This window comes from Gobius niger (assembly GCF_951799975.1).
Source record: "Gobius niger genome assembly, chromosome: 4".
Classification (NCBI taxonomy): Eukaryota; Metazoa; Chordata; class Actinopteri; order Gobiiformes; family Gobiidae; genus Gobius; species Gobius niger.
The window spans coordinates 7,592,746-7,612,947 of NC_136855.1; the positions used below are offsets into that span (position 1 = coordinate 7,592,746).

A 20,202-nucleotide genomic window follows, 5' to 3' on the forward strand; every position below is an offset into this window, starting at 1 on the left:
AAGAGCAATTTTATACAAGGCAGTTATTCTAATTTACTGCATTTACAGACCAACAGAAGGTTTCGTCATCATTGTAGTGTGCCATAGACTGGTGCTATGTGGCTGAAAAAAGCATAATACCCCCTCTTTAAAAAGTCTCCTCCCGCAGTGTCTCGTTCGTGTTGTGGCAGACGACGTACAGCAGGTGGCGGCACACGCGCTACAATGGCGAGCAGTCTGCCATTAAACCCTACGAAGAAGAAGAAGAAGAGGAGAGAGAGAGTGCGCAGCAGTGGCTGAAATATGCACAACTTTATCCACAACTTTCATGCTTGTTAACCGCGGTAAGTTTCCACGCTTCTCTTGTTTTTTTACTCTTAAATCCGAACTCTTTCGCTAATCTGTCTGACGAACTTTAGACTCTCCTTGTGCATGTTCCGAAATGTTGTGGAAGCGCACGAAAGTTGCCACTTCTGACATAGGGTCATCTTCTTTTCTTTGTCTTATCAATAACGCGTAAAATACTCGAATGCTTGAATGCAGCTGTGGGATATAAGGTGCGTTTACTGCGATGCTCAGAGAATATTCTGAAATAGCTGGAATATCCGCCCATTGTCACGCTGTTTTAGATCGTCTGGTGCTAGGTTATCTGGTCAAACAGCTGGCGCGTCAGCTGTGTTGACGATAGGCTACCACGCTACCTAACGAGACTCAACAACGCTTATATTTCGTCTCAAACAACATATCCGATTGTCTCCTCAGTGCTCACCACTCCAATGCACCCTTACCTTGACATCGATTCAGTTAAATGGACGCTGGCGCTCACAGAGAAGCCATGTGTTCGGTTGAAAGTATAGAGCATGTCCCAGTTGATTCAGCCAAAGGTCTCAGCTGGTAATGCAAATTAGGAGCAAAACAGCTGTTTGTGGGCGTGTCCTTTTGGGCCACCTTGATGAAACCAGTCAATGAAACAACATTTCTTATGTGATCTGTCTGATCATTTTTCCACATTATGCTTCATTAAGAGTGTAGCTGAGTGGCTGCTTCCTTTAGACCTGTGCAATTTCCATTTTCATTTGCAAAGACAAGAAAAACGACGTGTAGAATAAATGCAATTGAGAAATATTGGTTTTAGCCACGCATGTTCTGTTGTTAGTTGGTGCGACAGCTAAGGTCATGGACTCTGGTGCCAGATGTCGCTGGTTCGATACCAGTAAAGGAAGATCACAAAGATTTATTGATTTCAGATACAGTTCATCGACAATTGATTTGTCTTTACCTATCCCCAAGAGCACCCCCCACCCCCACAGACGTCAGAGTGGAGGCCAGGCAACACAGCCACAGGTGCCCTGCTGTGGATGCTTGTAGAGCAGGGAGAGATCGGTCGAGCCTCTTTTTTGTCTTATACATAGGGAAATGCACTTTTATTTGAACACAAAGAATAATATCAGTGGATGTCCTGCATAGATTGGCGCGTGTGTGCTTGTAGAATTCGCATATAGCTGGTGAAAAATACACCAATTGTTGATGAACTGTATCTGAAATCTGAAATCAATAAATCTTTGTGATCTTCCTTTACTGGTATCGAACCAGCGACCTCTGGCATCAGAGTCCATGACCTTAGCTGTCGCACCAACTAACAACAAAACATGCGCGGCTAAAACCAATATTTCTCAATTGCATTTATTCTGCACGTCGTTTTTCTTGTCTTTGCAAATGAAAATGGAAATTGCACAGGTCTAAAGGAAGCAGCCACTCAGCTACACTCTTAATGAAGCATAATGTGGAAAAATGATCAGACAGATCACATAAGAAATGTTGTTTCATTGACTGGTTTCATCAAGGTGGCCCAAAAGGACACGCCCACAAACAGCTGTTTTGCTCCTAATTTGCATTACCAGCTGAGACCTTTGGCTGAATCAACTGGGACATGCTCGTATACTTTCAACCGAACACATGGCTTCTCTGTGAGCGCCAGCGTCCATTTAACTGAATCGATGTCAAGGTAAGGGTGCATTGGAGTGGTGAGCACTGAGGAGACAATCGGATATGTTGTTTGAGACGAAATATAAGCGTTGTTGAGTCTCGTTAGGTAGCGTGGTAGCCTATCGTCAACACAGCTGACGCGCCAGCTGTTTGACCAGATAACCTAGCACCAGACGATCTAAAACACCGTTCTTCCCGTCCTCTGAGCGAGCCTGTGATGCAATAACAAACGCACTGTTTACTTCTCGGCCAAATTTGGAAACAGTCCTTTTGCACATGTCGGTGTCATTGCTGTTAGTCCGTGTGGGGAAAAAGAGAGAAGGTTTGGGTTCTGAACAGTATATAGTATTCATACTGCACAATATTAGGTATTTGACACTGTATTTATTTTATTTTCTATTTTTTTTAAAGGTCCTATATCATGCAAAATCGACTTTTTGGAGCTTTTAGCCATGTTGTTATGCTATTTCCTTATTAAAAACACCCCCAGAGTGGTTTGTGGCTTCATTCACGCAGCTCTCAGTAATCCTCCTGAATCCTGCTCTCTGAGCAGCTGCTCCGCCCTCTCCTGGTGAACGACTGAGTGTTCAGTTGTGTCGACACAGCGGAACGGAAGTGCTCGACGTCTGTAATGTAATGTCTTAATTCTATGCTTACGGCCTGATTTTAATTTGTAAACCACCCTTTTCATTATTTCTGTCGTAAGAGAGATGCAAAGAGAAAAAAAAACAAAAACAAAACAACGAACACATCCCCTGAGCGTCTGAACAGATCAGTCATGTTTGCGCTGCAGCTGAAGATGGAGCTTGTTGCAACTTATTCTGGTTGTTTTTCTGTGTCTCTGATGGATGTTTGGTGAACCTTCGCCTGAATCAAAGTGGATTAACTTTTATAACCAACGCGAGTCCCATAATGTAAACAGCGATGGAGCAGAGGGTGAGTCAATCCAAACGCGGGTTAGCTTGTGTGTTAGCATATTAGCATGTGTGTTAGCCATTTATGAAGCTGTGTTGCAGATGTCAACTCCATATAACTGCATTGTGAAGTATCTTCACTTATTGCTGTTTATTTATATTACGGTAAAGTATGTGCGGAGAGAGGGGGCGGAGTTAACTGAATCGAAGCGTTGTGTCGTCCGGGTTTGAAAAATACCTCCAGAAAACACTTATATTTATCACAAAAATGAGTGCTCAATAGTGGTAGAGGTACAATCATTCATATACATGCCTATACTTAACTTTGGAATGGCTAAAATAGCATGATATAGATCCATTAAGGCCTTGAATTATTTTTAGATATCCTTTAGCAGGTTTTAACAATCATAAATGTTTGGGGGTCTGTGTGATTTACTAAATGAACAAATTCTGCTTTTGCCAGATCCACTCAGTTTATTTGTTTCTATAATCTATTAAAGGGACTATACGGAGTTTAAAAATGCAAAAACTAAGTATTTTCCTCCCCCTATATGTTCCAGCCAAGTCCTAATGTGTAGAATGAGCTCAGACCTGTTCACCTGTTTAACTGCCTCTATAATCCTGCACTGTCACTCAGAAAGGTGTTAATTCGAGTCCAAAGTGCCATCGTGCATGAGCTTAATATAGAAGCTGCAGTTACGCATAAGACCTGAGGTGGCAGTAGTGAGTATAAAATGACGAACTTGCATCTAGCCCCTTTAAGCTCCTCTCTGGGCAGGCATGGTGGTCTGCAGTCTTACGTCTAAGAAGAACCCATTTCTTAACATATTTGTCAGGATCCACTTATTCAAAGGAGGCACAACCAAAGAAATGAACATGAGTGCTGAAACATTACTTATTAACCATTTTGGCTTGTTGTTATGTTGTTTATCTGAGAAAGTCCTTTTTCACAGTCAGCATTGCTTAGAGGAGGGCTCTTCCAGTACTTTTTTCACTGGGGGAGATTTGTGGTTTGTCATTGGCCACTGGGCCGGTCAGGCGTGAGCCTCCCACTACCAAATATATTCATATTTTTGGGATAAATGAATAAAAATCAAATTGTCATCACTGCTTGAATAGACCTAGAATGAGAGAGTTACATGTGAGGACCAACTGAACCAAGACCAGTACAACTCAAACAACATGACTATCTCCTGCTCAGCCACTGCTCCTCAGCGCTGAGTGGACAGACGGCTGACCATAGACATAATAAATAACCAAACATCTGAGCTACTGTTCTGTCCAGACCTCGCGCTTAATGAAAAAAGTCAGTGAAAGAAGCGCTCCTCGGAGATGAAGCTCATCCACGTATTCAGCTTCAGCCTCTCTTTTTTACCTGTTGTTAACTTCACAAAGAGCATCCCTGCGCTGGTACATTTCCCACAACGACGTCCCGAATGAAGTCAGAGCAGAAAGGAAGCAAAAATGCACCTGTCAGATTAATGATTGGGATGTTAACTTATTTAGCTAAATTAGGGCCCGGAGAGCGAGGTTTAGCGTGTTGAGCGGTCAAACACGAGTGCTGCAGGTGCAGTACAGTTTTCCAAAACTCACGCACCATCAGCTTCATCCTCCACTTTACAAACATCCACAACTGAACTGGAGTCTCCTTACCTTAACGTAGCTGGTCAAGCCCTTTGCACCGGTGAAGGCAGGAACACACGCTGCACCTGCCGCGGACCGCGAAGAGAATAATCCCAGCAAAAAAACACGATTCACACTTTCCTTGTGCTTCGGTCAGTCCGTCCAACGATAAGCCTCCTGTTTTCTCACTTTAGCGTCTTACACACCGTTTTACAGAGCCATGTTTTCATTTGAGCCTGTGCCGTTCCCGACCGTTCCCGCCCACTTTAACCCCTGGGTTTACATGGTCAGAGAACTCAGATCACAATCAGATAACCCAGTGGTCAAATTTATTCACTTCACAAATCGGATTATCCAAAACTCCGGTACGCATGCCTGTGCTATTCAGACCAGAAAAGTCCTTTGCTCCACTTGTTTGTTCCGGATCAGAAGCGGACTTTTTTTTTCCGTTTGGTGCAGTTCGTATTCAGACTGTACTTTTTGCAAGAGAACTATATTTTGTAAACACATACACGTGTGTGACGATCGATGCTCCCATTGGACAGCAAGGACCACAACAAATAATAAATAATAATTAAAATTAAAATTTGATGCTTACTATAATAATAAAAGAAACCTCAGCTTCACCGGAGCAGCTGGAGGAAGAGGTGTTTTGTGCTGATGAAGGGTCGTCTGCTGAGCTGTTTGTTTCCATTATGTCCACGGGACAAACTGTTGGTCTTGATGCTCCAGCTTTTCTTTAATGTGTCTGCACTTTCATTTAAGTTAGGCGAAGTTTTTTCCACTTTGACGACCGCGGCTGTTCAGGAGGAGATGCTCGAAGCCCCTCTCCTTCATTTTCTCGCTAAACACGAACGCATTTTTGTGTGTCTTTTCTAGCAGTTGGGTTAGTGCATCTGCCCAAATATCCAGGAGGCTCCAGGTCTGTCCACAGCTCATTGTTTGTAGCATCGATCCAGTATTAGCGTTAGCAGCCGCGAAGGGATAACTTTTCCCACGGTGCTTTGCTACGGTGGCTTGTTAAGCCCAAAAAGGCGCATGTTTCCCGCAGTTGTTTCGGATCAACAGTGGTTTATATTCACACCTGGAGCGAACTGGACCAGAGTCTGTTTGGAAGCCGGACCGAGACCACCTGAATAAGTGGGTCTCGGTCCGGTTCTTTGATCTGCAACAGGATTCGTTTGTTGTATTCACGCCTGAATAAAAAATCCGGACCAGCGTTCAAAACGAACCCTGATCCGTTTAAAGTGGACCAAACAGTGCAGGTCTGAATAAGATGAGCCACTGGTTCTCGTGAGAGCGAGGCGGCTGCAGAGCCTGAGCCTGGCGGGCGAAGTTGTACTATCTATGATACTATTAAATCATATTTACTGGATCACAGATAATGAAAAACATTGTAACACGTATAGTTGTAGTGTTTTGATCGGTGTTACAAGTCCAAAGGTCGTGGGTAAACAGCACACGGAGAGGGAATAGCTCCACTTTTACATGTGAACTCATGTCCTTACGCCAAGAAGTAGTACCACCGTAAGAAAGGCAATGCGTATATAAATATTAGATGGATTTTAAAGAAAATGAAATCCCCTCTTCAAAAGAATTCATTTCGAAATATAGTTACTTAAGACAAAATTAATATTACCCTGAAATCCTTAACATTCAATCACCACCATAAAATATTGTCACGAAGTGTAAACTGCAACGTGAACAAAAGTTTTTTTTTTTTTTTTTTTTAAGTTCTTTCTCATGAGCGAAGGCACAGTGGTTTACGTATAATGCGCCCACTCCTGGTAGTAAGATGACCACTAGGGGGCTGCAATGTTTCACTTTGGAGTTAAAAGGGAGAACCACAGCTGGTAAATAGTGGTCCCATTCACCTCCATTGCCCTGAATAAGTCTCGCCAACAAATGTCCGTGTAAAGGCTGTAGTTAGTGCAGTTAGCCTCACGCGCTTAATGCTGAAATGTCCACAAACCGCTGCCTCCAGTGCAACACGTATAGTTGTAGTGCTTTGATCAGTGTTACAAGTCCAAAGGTCGTGGGTAAACAGCACACGGAGAGGGAATAGCTCCAGCGGAATCTTTATTTTCGGATCAATTAATAGAATGGCCCGTAACTTATTACAGTGACCTTTATATGTGAACTCATATCCCTACGCCAAGAAGTAGTACCACCGTAAGAAAGGCAATGCATATGATATAAATATTAGATGGATTTTAAAGAAAATTAAATCCTGTTACAACATTATAAACCAAAATGTGAAATAACAAGCGAAATATGATTATTATATATATATGTTTCATAATAAAATATATAAATAAGTGAAGTTTTACAGTGTCGGGTCAGAAACCAAAATGGAAATGTATTTTAAAGCCAACCCTCTCACACCTGCAGGCCCCTATGCGACCTGTGTCTGATCCTTTCATGACAAATGTGATTGAAGTAGAGCAGGAGAAAAACATATACACTTGTTATGAATGAAGTTGGCACGAGTCCATAGTCAAAAGCTGATTGCCTGAAAAAAACGTATTTTCCTTCTTAAAATGATAAGCCGTTATTAATTCATGGCTCCTAGCATTGCCAGATCCACGGCGCTGTGTCGCAAAATCTACTGCCCACGTGCAACACATTAAAAACTTTAAAGATTATTATTTTCGTTAGTGGCTTGTAGCAGTGAGCTAACATAAAGCTAACAGAGAGCTAACATAAAGCTAACAGAGAGCTAGCGTAAAGCTAACAGAGAGCTAACGTAAAGCTAACAGAGAGCTAACGTAAAGCTAACAGAGAGCTAGCATAAAGCTAGCAAAGATCTAACGTAAAGCTAACAGAGAGCTAACATAAAGCTAACAGAGAGCTAGCGTAAAGCTAACAGAGAGCTAACGTAAAGCTAACAGAGAGCTAACGTAAAGCTAACAGAGAGCTAGCATAAAGCTAGCAAAGATCTAACGTAAAGCTAACAGAGAGCTAACATAAAGCTAACAGAGAGCTAGCGTAAAGCTAACAGAGAGCTAACGTAAAGCTAACAGAGAGCTAACGTAAAGCTAACAGAGCAAACGTAAAGCTAGCAGAGAGCAAACGTAAAGCTAACAGAGAGCTAACAGCTGCAGTTGCTGTCAGTTATGACCCGCCCTCAGCAGCAGCAGCAGATTCAGCTCCTGTATTTTATTTAGGCTTTAGGCTAAATCTGGTACCTTTTGTCTGTGATTAATAAGATATTACTTGGTAGTCACATTTAATTTTCTAAGAGAATATCCTGCAAGTAACAATGATACAGTATTACAGATTTGGAAAGACAGACAAACAATTGTCAAGAAAGATTAGGGAGAAAAAAAGGATTGAAAGACAAAATTAGAGAAGAACAGTGCTAAAAATAAAATAAAATAAAATAAAATTACATGAATTACGCTCTTATCCATATGAAAAAGGCAATTTAAAATGTTTTTTATTTAGGTCAATATTAAAAAGTTAGTCTAGAGCCCTGTGATGCACGTTTTGGCTTCTCGGATCCAATGGTGACCCTTGTTACTCTCTGCAGAAATGACGCACATACAGCTTATCCCACAGCTGGGACGCAGTTCTAGAGAAAAGGTCAGTAGGGGGCACAAGCCATCCCAACTGACTGGCAAATCCATGTAATCAGCCTATGACTCGTCAATTCACCAAATCACCACCAGGTGATGCTCCTGAGGATGACTATCAAAACTAGTGAAGCAGATAAACAAACCTGTCTCACTTAAAAAACAATCTTTCATAGTTTTAAGACTGTATGAACATTCTCCAAAGACATTCAAGATGATCCATCCTGTTCACACATATCACATACAGGTCATATTAGACCGTGATATGAATGACCTGAAAAAAAAAAGAGCAGCCTGAATGTAGCCTAATTTAGCAAAATGAATAATGAGGGCTTAAACTGAGCATTTGTTTGTTGTTAACCTACCGTATGTTTTCTTTTTTTTTTTTTACATCAAAAATGCGTGAGTCTTAGTCAGGAAGTGTCCTGTGGCTTCTTGTGTTATTGATGTTGGACTAGGGCTGGGTAATTTTGGAAAAAAATATAATCGATTTTTTTTGTTTTAAAGGAAAAAAACAATAAATGTGGCCTTTCACGGACTTACAAGTAAACAGATGCTGCGGCCAAACTGAAAACTGCTGCTAACTCATCGGCAAAAACAAGCTCCACACTTCTAGCCTCACAGTATAACATTTCCTCACCTGCCCACGCAACACACAAACATTTGCAAAGGAGACGCAAAAAAGTGAAATGTTTGAAAAATGTCAGCGCTTCACTCTGTAAGTCGTGGCCTTGTGAGGCTCTGAAGCTTCTAACAACTACTATTTACAGAAAGAAATACTCGTAAACAGTGCATTTATGAGTATAAAAGAAGATCTAACTTACAATTCACTGTTAAAGTCCAGCTAATCCACCGCTGCAGCCTCAGAAATAGTCCACATGGTCCATACAGTGATCGGTTAGTTTTCCTCTTCGAAGGTAAACTTTCCATCCCTGTGCATGTGTCCTGTTCCTCTGACAGCTGTTCCTCCCCCGTGTGTTTCTATTTGCCCATTTGACGAGTTAGCGCAACTTTGCAGCTGATTTTAAAATCACCATGTCCTCTTCTCTTGGTGCCGCATGTGCCATCCAGTGCTTCCTGCTTGTTTGGTCTCGAGTGTTTTCCTGGGATTGACCTGACAGGCGCTGCAGCACTCGACCTTTCTTAAAATTGTGATTTGAATAAAATGATATTAAATGCCCAGCCCTATGTTGGACCATCTTCTTTCAGAGAATATGAAACCGTTTTTCTGGACCGACCTCTCGTCTCTCCGTGTTTGCTTGTTTCGTTTCCCTGACGCCGCTGTGTTCGGTGTGTTCCAGCAGGTCAAAGATGAGTGAGGAGGCGTTCGAGGTCAGCGGGAGAAACGAGTACCGGTACCTGGTTCAGGACGAGGAAGAGAATGAGGTGCAGTACGCCCGGCACCGGCAGTATGTGAGCCCCCTGCTGGTGCTGTCCCGCCGCTGCATTGTTCTCATCTGCATGGGTGTCCTGGCTCTGCTCGTCCTGGCCACGTACCTGGGATACATGGCAAAGACGCTGCCCCCCAGCGCCGCACAGGTCACCACCCCCTGTGGCACCTACAGGGGCGCACACGTGAGTGCGCACGACTGGTTTCATTTCACTTGACTCACCGCGAAATACCATAGGCTGTTTTCACTGCTATTTACTATTTATTAGGGGTGTAACAATGCACAGTGCCACGATGCAGCGCAGTGCTAAAATGTGACGACAGTGACATCATCATATGTTTCAATTTAGTGTGTGTCATCATCACTAACCACTAAACTGAAGGCTGCAGACACTCAGATAGAGCCCAAACACAAGCCTCAAATCAAATGTAGCGCAATGTGCAAGTTTTATCTTCCGTCTAAAGCGACACCAAAAACTTACGACTTAACAAGCTCATGGCTGACATGTGACCGTGCGCTGCATTTTTTTAAAACTTTAGATTCACTATGAGCATTTAGGCTTTTTTATTTCACTATTCATACTATTTACTGTATTTATTAATTTATTTTAATAATTTATATCGCACTTGCACCGTAGCTGAACCGTTGCACCCCTACGGTTCAGCTATCTCAAGGATCACTTGACTTTTCTGCACTAAATATCCTCGTGTACGACAGGCTTTTAGGTTGTATTATTATTAACCTCTAACATAAAGTAATTTGAGTTATTTCATAAACTATTATACAAACACTTGGCCACTCCAGCAGTGGCCGATTTTATTTCATTACGTGATCAAATCATAGTTTCTGACCCAACCTTGATTAGTAGCCATTAGCATTAGCAAGCTGCTGCTAGCTTTAGCATACTGTTGCTCGTCTCAGCAATCAAAATACAATTGCGGAGGTTTTTATTTATTTTATTGTCCTTAGAGGGGAATTCTCCAGGTTCTGTGCTTCAAAATGACATGCAGCATGTCCATAGTGACTGAGGTTTAGTTGGTGAAACAATTTTCATTGCGATGTTTAGCCCCCGCCGTGAGCAAGTGTATTTTATTCAGTTCAGCTTTACCCAAATCCATAAGGGCACAGCCTCATCTAAATGGATCTTTTCCGCTTGTTGTTTCTTTTTCATTTTTTTTCCATCAATTTTTTGTTTGGTTTTTTGTTGCTCTTTTGTGGCTTTTTTACCACTTTTTTGTCACATTTTTATCACTTTTCTGTTGCTATTTTTTGGTTTTTCCTCGCCTGGGAAAACAGCTAATGTAATGGGCAATATGTGCTAGTCAGAAGTGCAGGCTCTACTAAACCGGTTTTCCTCTTGTGAAATGTCTGAACGAGGTAAAAATTGGGTGGATTTATTATTCATGGATATTTGGCGCCCCTTCATATGAAGAGCTTCGATGAATCAGCCCCCAAATGGCTCTTAAATTTTTATTTATTTAAAAAAGTTTAAATTTCAGACAAATTTAGCAGAGATTTTGATTCATAGTTTGTTAAATGAGCTGTTCGAATGTTCCCATGACAAAACAACAACTACAGTCAAGAAAGAAATGAAAAAGAACAGAAGAATGTCTGTTTTCATTGCTATAATAAAGTGCTAATGGCTTATAGTATTACAGAGGTATTTCCAACCTATCGTGTGATCGCATTGTTTTCTTTTCACTCCACAAACACAGTGTGAGTCAATCTAACCATAAAACCGAAAAGATGAAGCAGATTTTCTCAAATAAAAAGTGGCTTAAAACACCAAATGCGCTGACTACATTTGTGGATTATTTTAAGTTTGTAGAGATCTTGGTCTTGTGTAAACAGCAAGTTTGTTCCTCACACACGGGCTGCAGGTAGTGCTATAGATCGCATTACAGCCACCAACCTTACCTGTGCTGTGTCTACTGTCATCACAGGTTAAAAGAGCCGGCTCTTGGTACCGACTTGTTCGCGACTGACCCATCACTACAGTCGTGAAGTTTCCACGGAGGTGCTACAGAGTTTGTTTGGCTAACAGTAGCGCCTGGTTCGCGCACATGGGCAGTACGGCGCTGTTGCTCAGTGCCAACATGAGCAGATGGGACAGGGAGGAGGATTGGGCTGCATATTTTTGATTGATGAAGGAAACCCACCCTTCCCCTCTCACACAAACTTCCTGACAGTTTCTTTGTCCTTTTCAGAAAAACGGAGCATACTCCTTCAAAGGCCTGCGTTATGCCGCCGCTCCTGTCGGCCCGCTGCGGTGGGCGCCCCCCGTGGCCCCGGCGTGTAACAGCGACGCGGTGTACAATGCCATGCGCTTTGGGAGCATGTGCGCTCAGGTCCAGCCCCTCTCCGCCTCCGGGATCGTCCTGGGACACGAGGACTGCCTGTTTCTGAACGTGTGGACCCCCAGCCTGCACCCGGCTGCCCCGCTCCCCGTCATGGTGTGGGTGCACGGGGGGTACCTGCACGAGCTGAGCGGGGGCGAGCCCGGGTACTCCCCCACAGAGCGGCTGGCGGCGGACACCGGCGTGGTCTATGTCAGCTTCAACTACAGGCTCAACGCGTTTGGATTCATGGCTTTGGAGATGCTGCGGGACGGGTCCCCCACCAACACCTCAGGTACACGCTCAGGGGAATGAAAGCCTGAAATGCCATTAAAAGCATTAAAAGCATTAAAGTGATAGTCTGTAAGTTTGCAAAGTGAGGGTGACAGTCAAACTCCTCCCCTCTTTAACCAGAAAGAACTTCTTAGTTTGTAAAATGAGGAGAGCAGGAACAAAATTTTCAGAAGTAAATGATTAAACTCCTCCCCCTTCTTTCCTGATTGGACCAGACACAGGAGAGCTCGTCTCATTGGTCAAAGTGGTACTCCGCAGCAAAGGGATAGACTTTTGAAAAAATACAATTATTTAATAATACTTATGTTACCTAACATTTCAGATCCAAACGGTCAATTATACACAATTCATTCAATTTTTAAAACATTGAAACTTACAGACTATCACTTTAAAATGGATCCAAACTGGCATTGGATCTAAATTAAATCATTCGACTGTAATGGTCTGAAACACATTCCACTGCAATTTCCTGTGTCCATTCTGCTTTAAATACAGATGTGTCCCCTCATTCCTCTGTCTGACCGAATATTGGCAAATCTTAAGAAATGAAATATGCACAGGTTTTGGGGGGGGGGAGACACTTGTAATGTGCTCTACAAGTTTCTCAAAGTGCTACACCGTCGTCATTATTAATTTATTAATTTACTCCACAGTCGGTGGTGGTGCCCTCGGGTAGACTCATGGAAGTGAGGCTGTCTGTCTGTAAAAATAATAAAAATAATTGAGGGAAAAAATAAAAATAGCCTAAATATGAAAGAAAGGCTCAATATTTTGATCTACGCCCTTAGCCTATTTCACAAAGCACAGTTTGAACGCCATCCTTGCTCTGAAAATTGAAGGCTTTTCTCTTCGTGCTTTGTCACATTTTCCAAGAGAACGGCGAACTACAGGTACTTCCTTTCATAAAAGTGTCTTAAGAACTGAAGAGCTACTAAATGTGATCAGATTATTCTTTAAACGTGTGTGTTCAGTCAGACTGACGTGCTGCCTCATGTCTGGATCAGTTGAAGCCATTTTTTTTTCTTACTCAAGCAGCTTTCTCTCATGTGCTCATCACATTTGGATATTTCCAATTATTTTAACAAAAAATAGACAAAAGAAAAATACTTTTAAGATCAGGATTGATTAAATGAATTTTAAAATGTTTGTTTAAACTACAATTAGTAGTGCAATTTCTTCTAAATGTTGCTCCAGTGAATGTAAAGGAAGAGACATGACACACACAGTTGAGCTCAAATATAAATGAAGTCACACAGTGGAACGTTCAGCCACTACACGGAACAACAAAAAACGTCACTAGTTCATCTGCTTTACTGCCAAGATTTTCCTCCTGTAATGACGAAGCTAATGCTCTTAACATTTTTGTTTCTTCATCTAAAAGTAAATATTTAATGTCCACTGAACATCACTGAATCACTTCACTCTAACATCCAAATGCCCTCGTTCTTAATTCTCCAAAATGCAGATTAAAAATGTACCAAGCTGATATGAAAGTGGACGTTTCTGTTTAAATAATGGATTGTGATGTGAGCTCCCGGCCACACTGTCTGATGACTCCGTGTTTAGGCCCGTCTAAACCTCGTCGTGTTTAATCCCACTGAATCAAAGGGCTGTCAAGTCCATCAAACCTCATTCAAAGACTATTTAATAACAGCCGAACATTCCCTGATGCTCGAACAGCACCAATGACAGGCTGCAAATAGAAAAAAATGAAAATAATGAACATTCTCTGTGCAAAATGCCATAAAGCCGGAGGTTCCCAAACTTTGATATCTGTCACTTTAAACCAGAGCATTAAAAAAAAAACATTACATTGGATTCTAACTGGCACAAAATCTAAATTGCTTGGAAAAGTATGACATTGCTCAACATTTTTTTCCTGTATAAGTTCATCGAAAATACCTCTGTTTTATCAATTGTTTTCAAATCTTATGAAATAAAATATGTACTGATTTTTTTCTATGCTAGTGTTGTTGAAATATATTATTTGACCATTAAAAACTAAACTAGACTTACTTCTGCCTGTATAAATCTTGTGACATTTTCTTCCTATTTTTGTGTTTAATTAGGCCTGTGTATTTTTAAAAGCCTATTACCCAGATGAGTCAAAATTGTTCAACCTCCTCACCCCGGCCTTAACTCATTGACTGGCAGCCATTTTCAAATCAGAAGCTCCCCACTGCCCGGTGTATTTCAGGATTTTTTCAAGACCCACAGAAAATTTAGGTCTAGGTCTATGTCAACACGAAACCCACCAAAAGAAAGATTAGACTCTTTTCTTTCATCTCAATTATTTGTTTGTTTGTACCTCTTTCCATTCTTTAGTAATCGTCCGTAGAAAATAGGTGAAATCACCCAAAATGCAGTTTTCTGACCAAAAACCTGAGAAAACGAAAGAAAGAAGCTACAAGTTCTTTTATTGAGTCACTAGGTGGCAGCATTATGCAGCACAACTAAGATTTGAACACCAGACATGCTCAAAGGTTTTGCTACTAATTGACGTCTATAGACGTCATTGGCAGTCAACGTTGGATTTCAATTGACTATAGACATAGACGTCATTGGCAATGAGTTAACTGAGCACATTTTCTCCAGTTCAACTTTACCCAAATCTAAAAGCAACATTTTGGAAAAAAGCGACAAAATAGCAAAGAAAATGTGATGTAAATGACAAAAGCGTCAAGCGTCAAGAGAGCGTCAAAAATGACAAAAAAAACAACAAAAGCGGTGACAAGTGACAAAAAAGCGCCGCAAATGTGACCAAAAAAAGTATAAACAGCGCGGTGGCAATGCGAGGAAAAATCTTAGATCCATTTTGTTTCAAATGAGGCGTTACGCTATAGGCTTTTAGAATTGGGTAGAACTGAACTTTTGCTTGGTTCAGGTAGGGGTTAAGAATTTAAATGTGGAAACCTTGCTTGTAAGAATGGATGAAATAGGTATTTTATCATATGTGCTGTGTTCACTGTTTTAATCATGTCAAAGTAGGGGCCACAAGTAGGGGCCACCCAAAGCTCCAGGGGGTCACGGCTCTTATAGGTTTGGGAACCACTGCCATAAACAATGACCAAAACACAGCAATGTGGATACAAACTGACTCTGAAACCAGTTCTGATGCCGATTCCAAAACGCTCACATCCAACAAAAGAGTTTTTTTCCTCGAGTTTGAAATGTTAGTTTTCGTGACTCTCCCTCTCTATCTCCCCCAGGGGGCAGTGTTGTTACGTAACGCGGCTCACTGACCCGTTTGCTCTCGTGGCTGCTGTGCCCCGTCTTTTCATCTCCACTTCTTCTGATTCTGAATCCCGCTGTGAACGACCCACTTCTGCTCCTCCAGCCGCTGAAGGGTTAAATATAGACGGGGCCGTGACAGGAACGGGACAGAAACCAGGCCGCCGTAAACCAGCTCACTTCAGCTCGCGCTCTTTCTCATTTGTGTGTTTGTTCAAATGTGTGAGTGCTGACTGGAGAAACATACTGTACGTGTGAACATGAAGGCTGAATGGTTTTGTCAAAAATATCGGTAACACTTTATTTGACACTACCCTTGATACATTGTACCAGCCAAATGAATGTTCTAACAATATGTAATAACTTGGACCTATGTCATACATACACAATGGAATATTATGTATTTGTTGTTTGTAGTTTGGAGGTACCTAATGTAATCAGGACTAACTCGAACCTTTTGAGAATGCGAAAAGGAGAGAAAGATGAAGGAGCTGCACGAGGCTGCGCTGATCTATAATATAACCAGACGTAGCCTACTCGAGTCTAATGGATTTATAAGCCGACTTTCTATCTGGAGTTTTCAATCAATCACCCATCTGAAGTCTAACGCTGAAGAAAGTCAATTCAAATGTACACTGAGAAGGTTGGAAGGGCGCCCCCTTGTGTCCCTTTGCGACCAAATACCGGTACCATAACTGGAGCTAGATCTAGCTCTTTAGAGTAGTTTTTGGGTTAAGTGTGACTTGTAAAGGTCCAGCCCACATGGGCCAACACACATGGGGCCCACATGGAAACTGCGGACAAACCCACTTATAACCCAGGTGGGCAAACCCAAGCAGAGCCCACATTGTTATGCTGGCTGGGCAATCAGTCAAATTTTATTTATAGAGCCCTTTTCCAATCCATTAAAAATATTCATACAAGTAGAACATACAGTAAGAAGAGGGCAGTTTATTCCAGAGTCTGGGTCCAGCGGCTGAAAAGGACTGATCACCCCAGTGCTTGAACTTGGTCCTGGGCACTTCCAGCAAGAGGTGATGTGACGACCTCAAGGATCTGCCCAAGTCACGACCAGAGTTCAGACAGGTACAAAGGGGCAAGACCATTGAGGGCTTTAAAAACAAACAGATGAATTTTAAAATCATCTCTAAAAGAAACTGGAAGCCAATGTTACCAAAAAAGGACTGGGGTGATGTGCTGACGTCTGTGTGTGACGATTAGGACAGGATTGGGAATCTCTCAAAAGGGCCTTACAATAATCAGTTCTTGAACTGATAAAAGCGTGGATGGTTTGCTCCAGGTCTGAGCGGTTTAAAAAACTTGACCTGACCACGCTGTCAATCTGTTTGTCAAAACGAAACGAGTTATCAAAGAAAACCCCCAAGGTTTCTGACCATTGGTTTGAAATTAGAAGACAGCAAACAAAAGTCTGAAAATTTTGAGTCACCAAACAGAATAAAATCTGTTTCGTCCTCGTTTAAATGGAGGACATTTTGCTGTAACCACAGTTTTATGTCAGATGTGCAGTCCATTAGACTTTTTAGCATCACTCCTATTTGATGAAACAGGCAAATAGATTTCCAGATCATCTGAATTGCAGTGGAATGTCAAGTTATGTTGGGCGATAATGGACCCCAGTGGCAACATATAAAAAGAAAACAACATGGGGCCCAAAATAGAACCGCACGACAAGGAGCCAACAGAGGAGGACAGATCACCAATAATAACAGAAAATGTTCTATCACTGAGATATGATTGGAAACACCTACACAGTAAATGTTGTAGAGTAAATGTTTCTCTGTTCAGGCTGTATTTGGTCCCACTCTTCACAGAGTAACTGTGAGTGGACTCTCTTCACAGTAAAGCTTCAGATTAGACAATCAAACGCCATGAGTGACAGTAACGTGACACTTAATACAATGTGCTCTTTGTTTTCAGTATAAAGTACTGAGGCCTCACTTCAGTCTGTCACAGACCAACAGGTAAGTTCTGCATAAGGCAGAGCTTCTGGGATTTCATCAGCAAATAAAAACCTTAAGTGGTAACGTTCAAAGGCCTGTTAAATATTTTGTAATAACGAGACAAACAAACAAAATAGGTTTTTTTTAGCTTTAATTTGTGTGTAGTTGTTACAGGGTCACGTGTGAGTCAGGGTGGACCATGACTGATGTGGACAGGTCCATGTTACAGAGACTGCACTCGAGGGTCAGTTCACTTTCTGTGGATTCCACAGTCCTGTCCACGTCTGCTGTGTCCACCATGACTCAGAGGAACAGGGACACAAATGACCCTACATCACATACAATACTGGTGCTTTTTTATTTTATTTTTTTTCCAAACTGTTTTGTTATTTCTTTTAATCTAATTGTTATGAATAACTGCTTGATTTTGAATATTTCATTTGTGCTTCCAGCTGAGGGCCTAGCTGGATTTCTTGCTTCTTCATCTGTCGGTCTGTGACAGACTGAAGTGCAATGAGTCGTGAGCGTTTTTCTTCTTCTTCTTCTTCTTCTTCTTCTTCTTCTTCTTCTGTTAGGTTTATTGGCAGTTGGCCACCAGCGTCGGGGCATTACCGCCACTTACTGGGCTGGAGTGCGAGTCATTAAGTTTGGTCAGAGGGAAACTCATGCTAAATTAGAAGATATTGATTATGCTTTTATATTCTCTAAAACAACTTAGTATCTACGAGATAACGCAGAAGCTCTTTCCTAACTGTTTTACTGCCATCTCCAGGAAGAGTGCAAATTGACAGCACTTTTTTCTCTTTATCCAGAACCGAACACAGTCCACTCCTCCGCTCTGCATATTGATGACATTCCACTAACACATGTTTTACCGTTTCAGGCTGGCCACAACCATCACACAACCCTGACTGATGTTTCCCAATCCCAGCGTTTTTATTAGAAATAAAGAACACATTCTGTTTAACGTCATGTTACTGTCATTCATGGTGTCAGATTATCTAACCTGACGTGTAACTCTGAAGAGAGTCAACTCACAGTTACTCTGAGAAGAGTGGGACCAAATACAGTCTGAACAGAGTCAAATTTACTCTACAACATTTACCGTGTAAGTGCGGCACCACAAATGCGTGCATGATGCTTCAGGCGAAACAAAAGAACGGAATGATCAACAGTATCAAATGCTGCTGTTAGATCAAGAAGCACTGAAACAACAGGGCATTTAGCATCAGCAGACAGGGTCACATTACATCACATCACTGTTGTCAAGTCTCGTTTTATTATATAGCGTGTCGAGAGGGACAGGCCAAATGCGTCACGGCCCGGTACTGGTCCACAGACCGGTAGTTGGGGACCACTGATGGACATAAGTGAAACACACTCTCGCTGCCTTTGTTGATGATGGGAGTGAGTGGTTGGTGTTTTCACTTAGGGAGAGCAAAATAAATCCAGTCCATTATCATTCAAATCTAATTACATATTTATATCTCTGTAAACTTGGAGGCAGCGGCGACCCGAGTTTGCAAAGAAAACAGCAGCATATGGCACTTCTGATGAAAGTCACATTTACATTCTGTTGTAGCGCAGACTGAGAGAGTGCATTTATGCTTGGCCTCAGTTCAGAACTGAAACACTGTATCCACATTATGTAACTTATGAACTTGTTGGTGTGTCCACAGGGAACTACGGCTTCATGGACCAGATCCTGGCGCTGCACTGGGTCCAGGAGAACATCCGCCTGTTCGGAGGAGACCCAAACAAAGTCACCATATTTGGACAGAGCTCAGGTCAGAGCACGCCACATGTAACGCACTTTCCCCGTAATAAAGAGGGTGTGAGTCTTGCTACCGTCAGTCTATCCCAAGGCAGCTGTGGCTACAATAGTAGTTTACCATTGTATGGAGTGAAGGAATGAAGCGTCTTTGAGTGTCCATAAAATCCTTCTTGAGAAATCTTCAATATCTTATATATTTGGGTTATAGCGTCATCTCAAGGATGTAGGACATGTGGATATAAAATATATCAATGTTTGTGAATGAATGTGCGAAAGCCGGCTTTGCAAAGCAATGTAGGTGCTACGCAAAAAAACAACATAAAATAAGCATCATTCGGGGTAAGTTTTGTCTTTTTTATACTCTGACGTGAAAACTAAGATGTTCAGGGAGAAAACTTGCTAAAAATTTTCACTTAAACATGAAAAAATCAATATGTTCACCTGCCGCGTCTTGCCTTAAGTGTTGACTCAAGTCCAGGGGCGAGGCTAGGCCTATTTTAAAACTAACTGAAGCACCCTTAAAAATGTCAGGCCAAAAATATAATAACAGAAATAAAATCCACACTAAAACTACAACTGCTATTATATATTTCTGGGTTGATTTATTAAAATATGCTTATTTAAAGAAATAAAGTATATAAACACCCCTCTTCACTAAATGATTTGGTCTGATGTCTTGCTGCTGTAGCTCCGCCCCCTCTCCTCAAAGCGCTGTCGCCTCAGACTCTGCACTATCTTCTCTGTGTCTCTCCCTGGAGTTTAAAGGAATAGGCCACCGTTTTTACATACTGAGATATGTTCTTACCTAACCTTAGCCAAGTTAATATATCCCCGTCTGGTCTTTGTCCGTGCGCTCTGTCACGCAAACGGAGCACATACGCAGCCTCTCCCACATGTCATATAGCTCCAAAAAAGCTCACGATAGAAGCTACCAAGCTCTTCCACGTGTTCCCTATTTAAATAAAGTTACGTGAAGTGTTTTCATGCAAAGTATATTTACACAGAAATGTAGCATGTCGATTTTATAAGCAAATAAAAAGGGGTACTATATTGTGAGGCGTAATCATACGAGGAGCACAGCGTCCGCGCAGTAACTCCTAAAGACTTCCCCCGCTTACTTCCGTCAATAGAAGCTGCT

General features: G+C 41.8%; 1 protein-coding gene across 1 annotated transcript in view; it reads left to right on the forward strand.

The window, feature by feature from the left end:
* Positions 1 to 236: 236 nt before the first annotated feature.
* The window catches only part of LOC306961936 (para-nitrobenzyl esterase), a 40,403-nt gene continuing 20,437 nt past the window's right edge, over positions 237 to 20,202 (forward strand). Inside the window, exons 1-4 of the mRNA XM_079554909.1 lie at positions 237 to 323; positions 9,382 to 9,652; positions 11,676 to 12,099; positions 18,970 to 19,077. Coding sequence (XP_079411035.1) covers positions 9,389 to 9,652; positions 11,676 to 12,099; positions 18,970 to 19,077 — 796 coding nt within the window. The 5' untranslated portion in view covers positions 237 to 323; positions 9,382 to 9,388. The remainder of the gene's footprint in view (positions 324 to 9,381; positions 9,653 to 11,675; positions 12,100 to 18,969; positions 19,078 to 20,202) is intronic.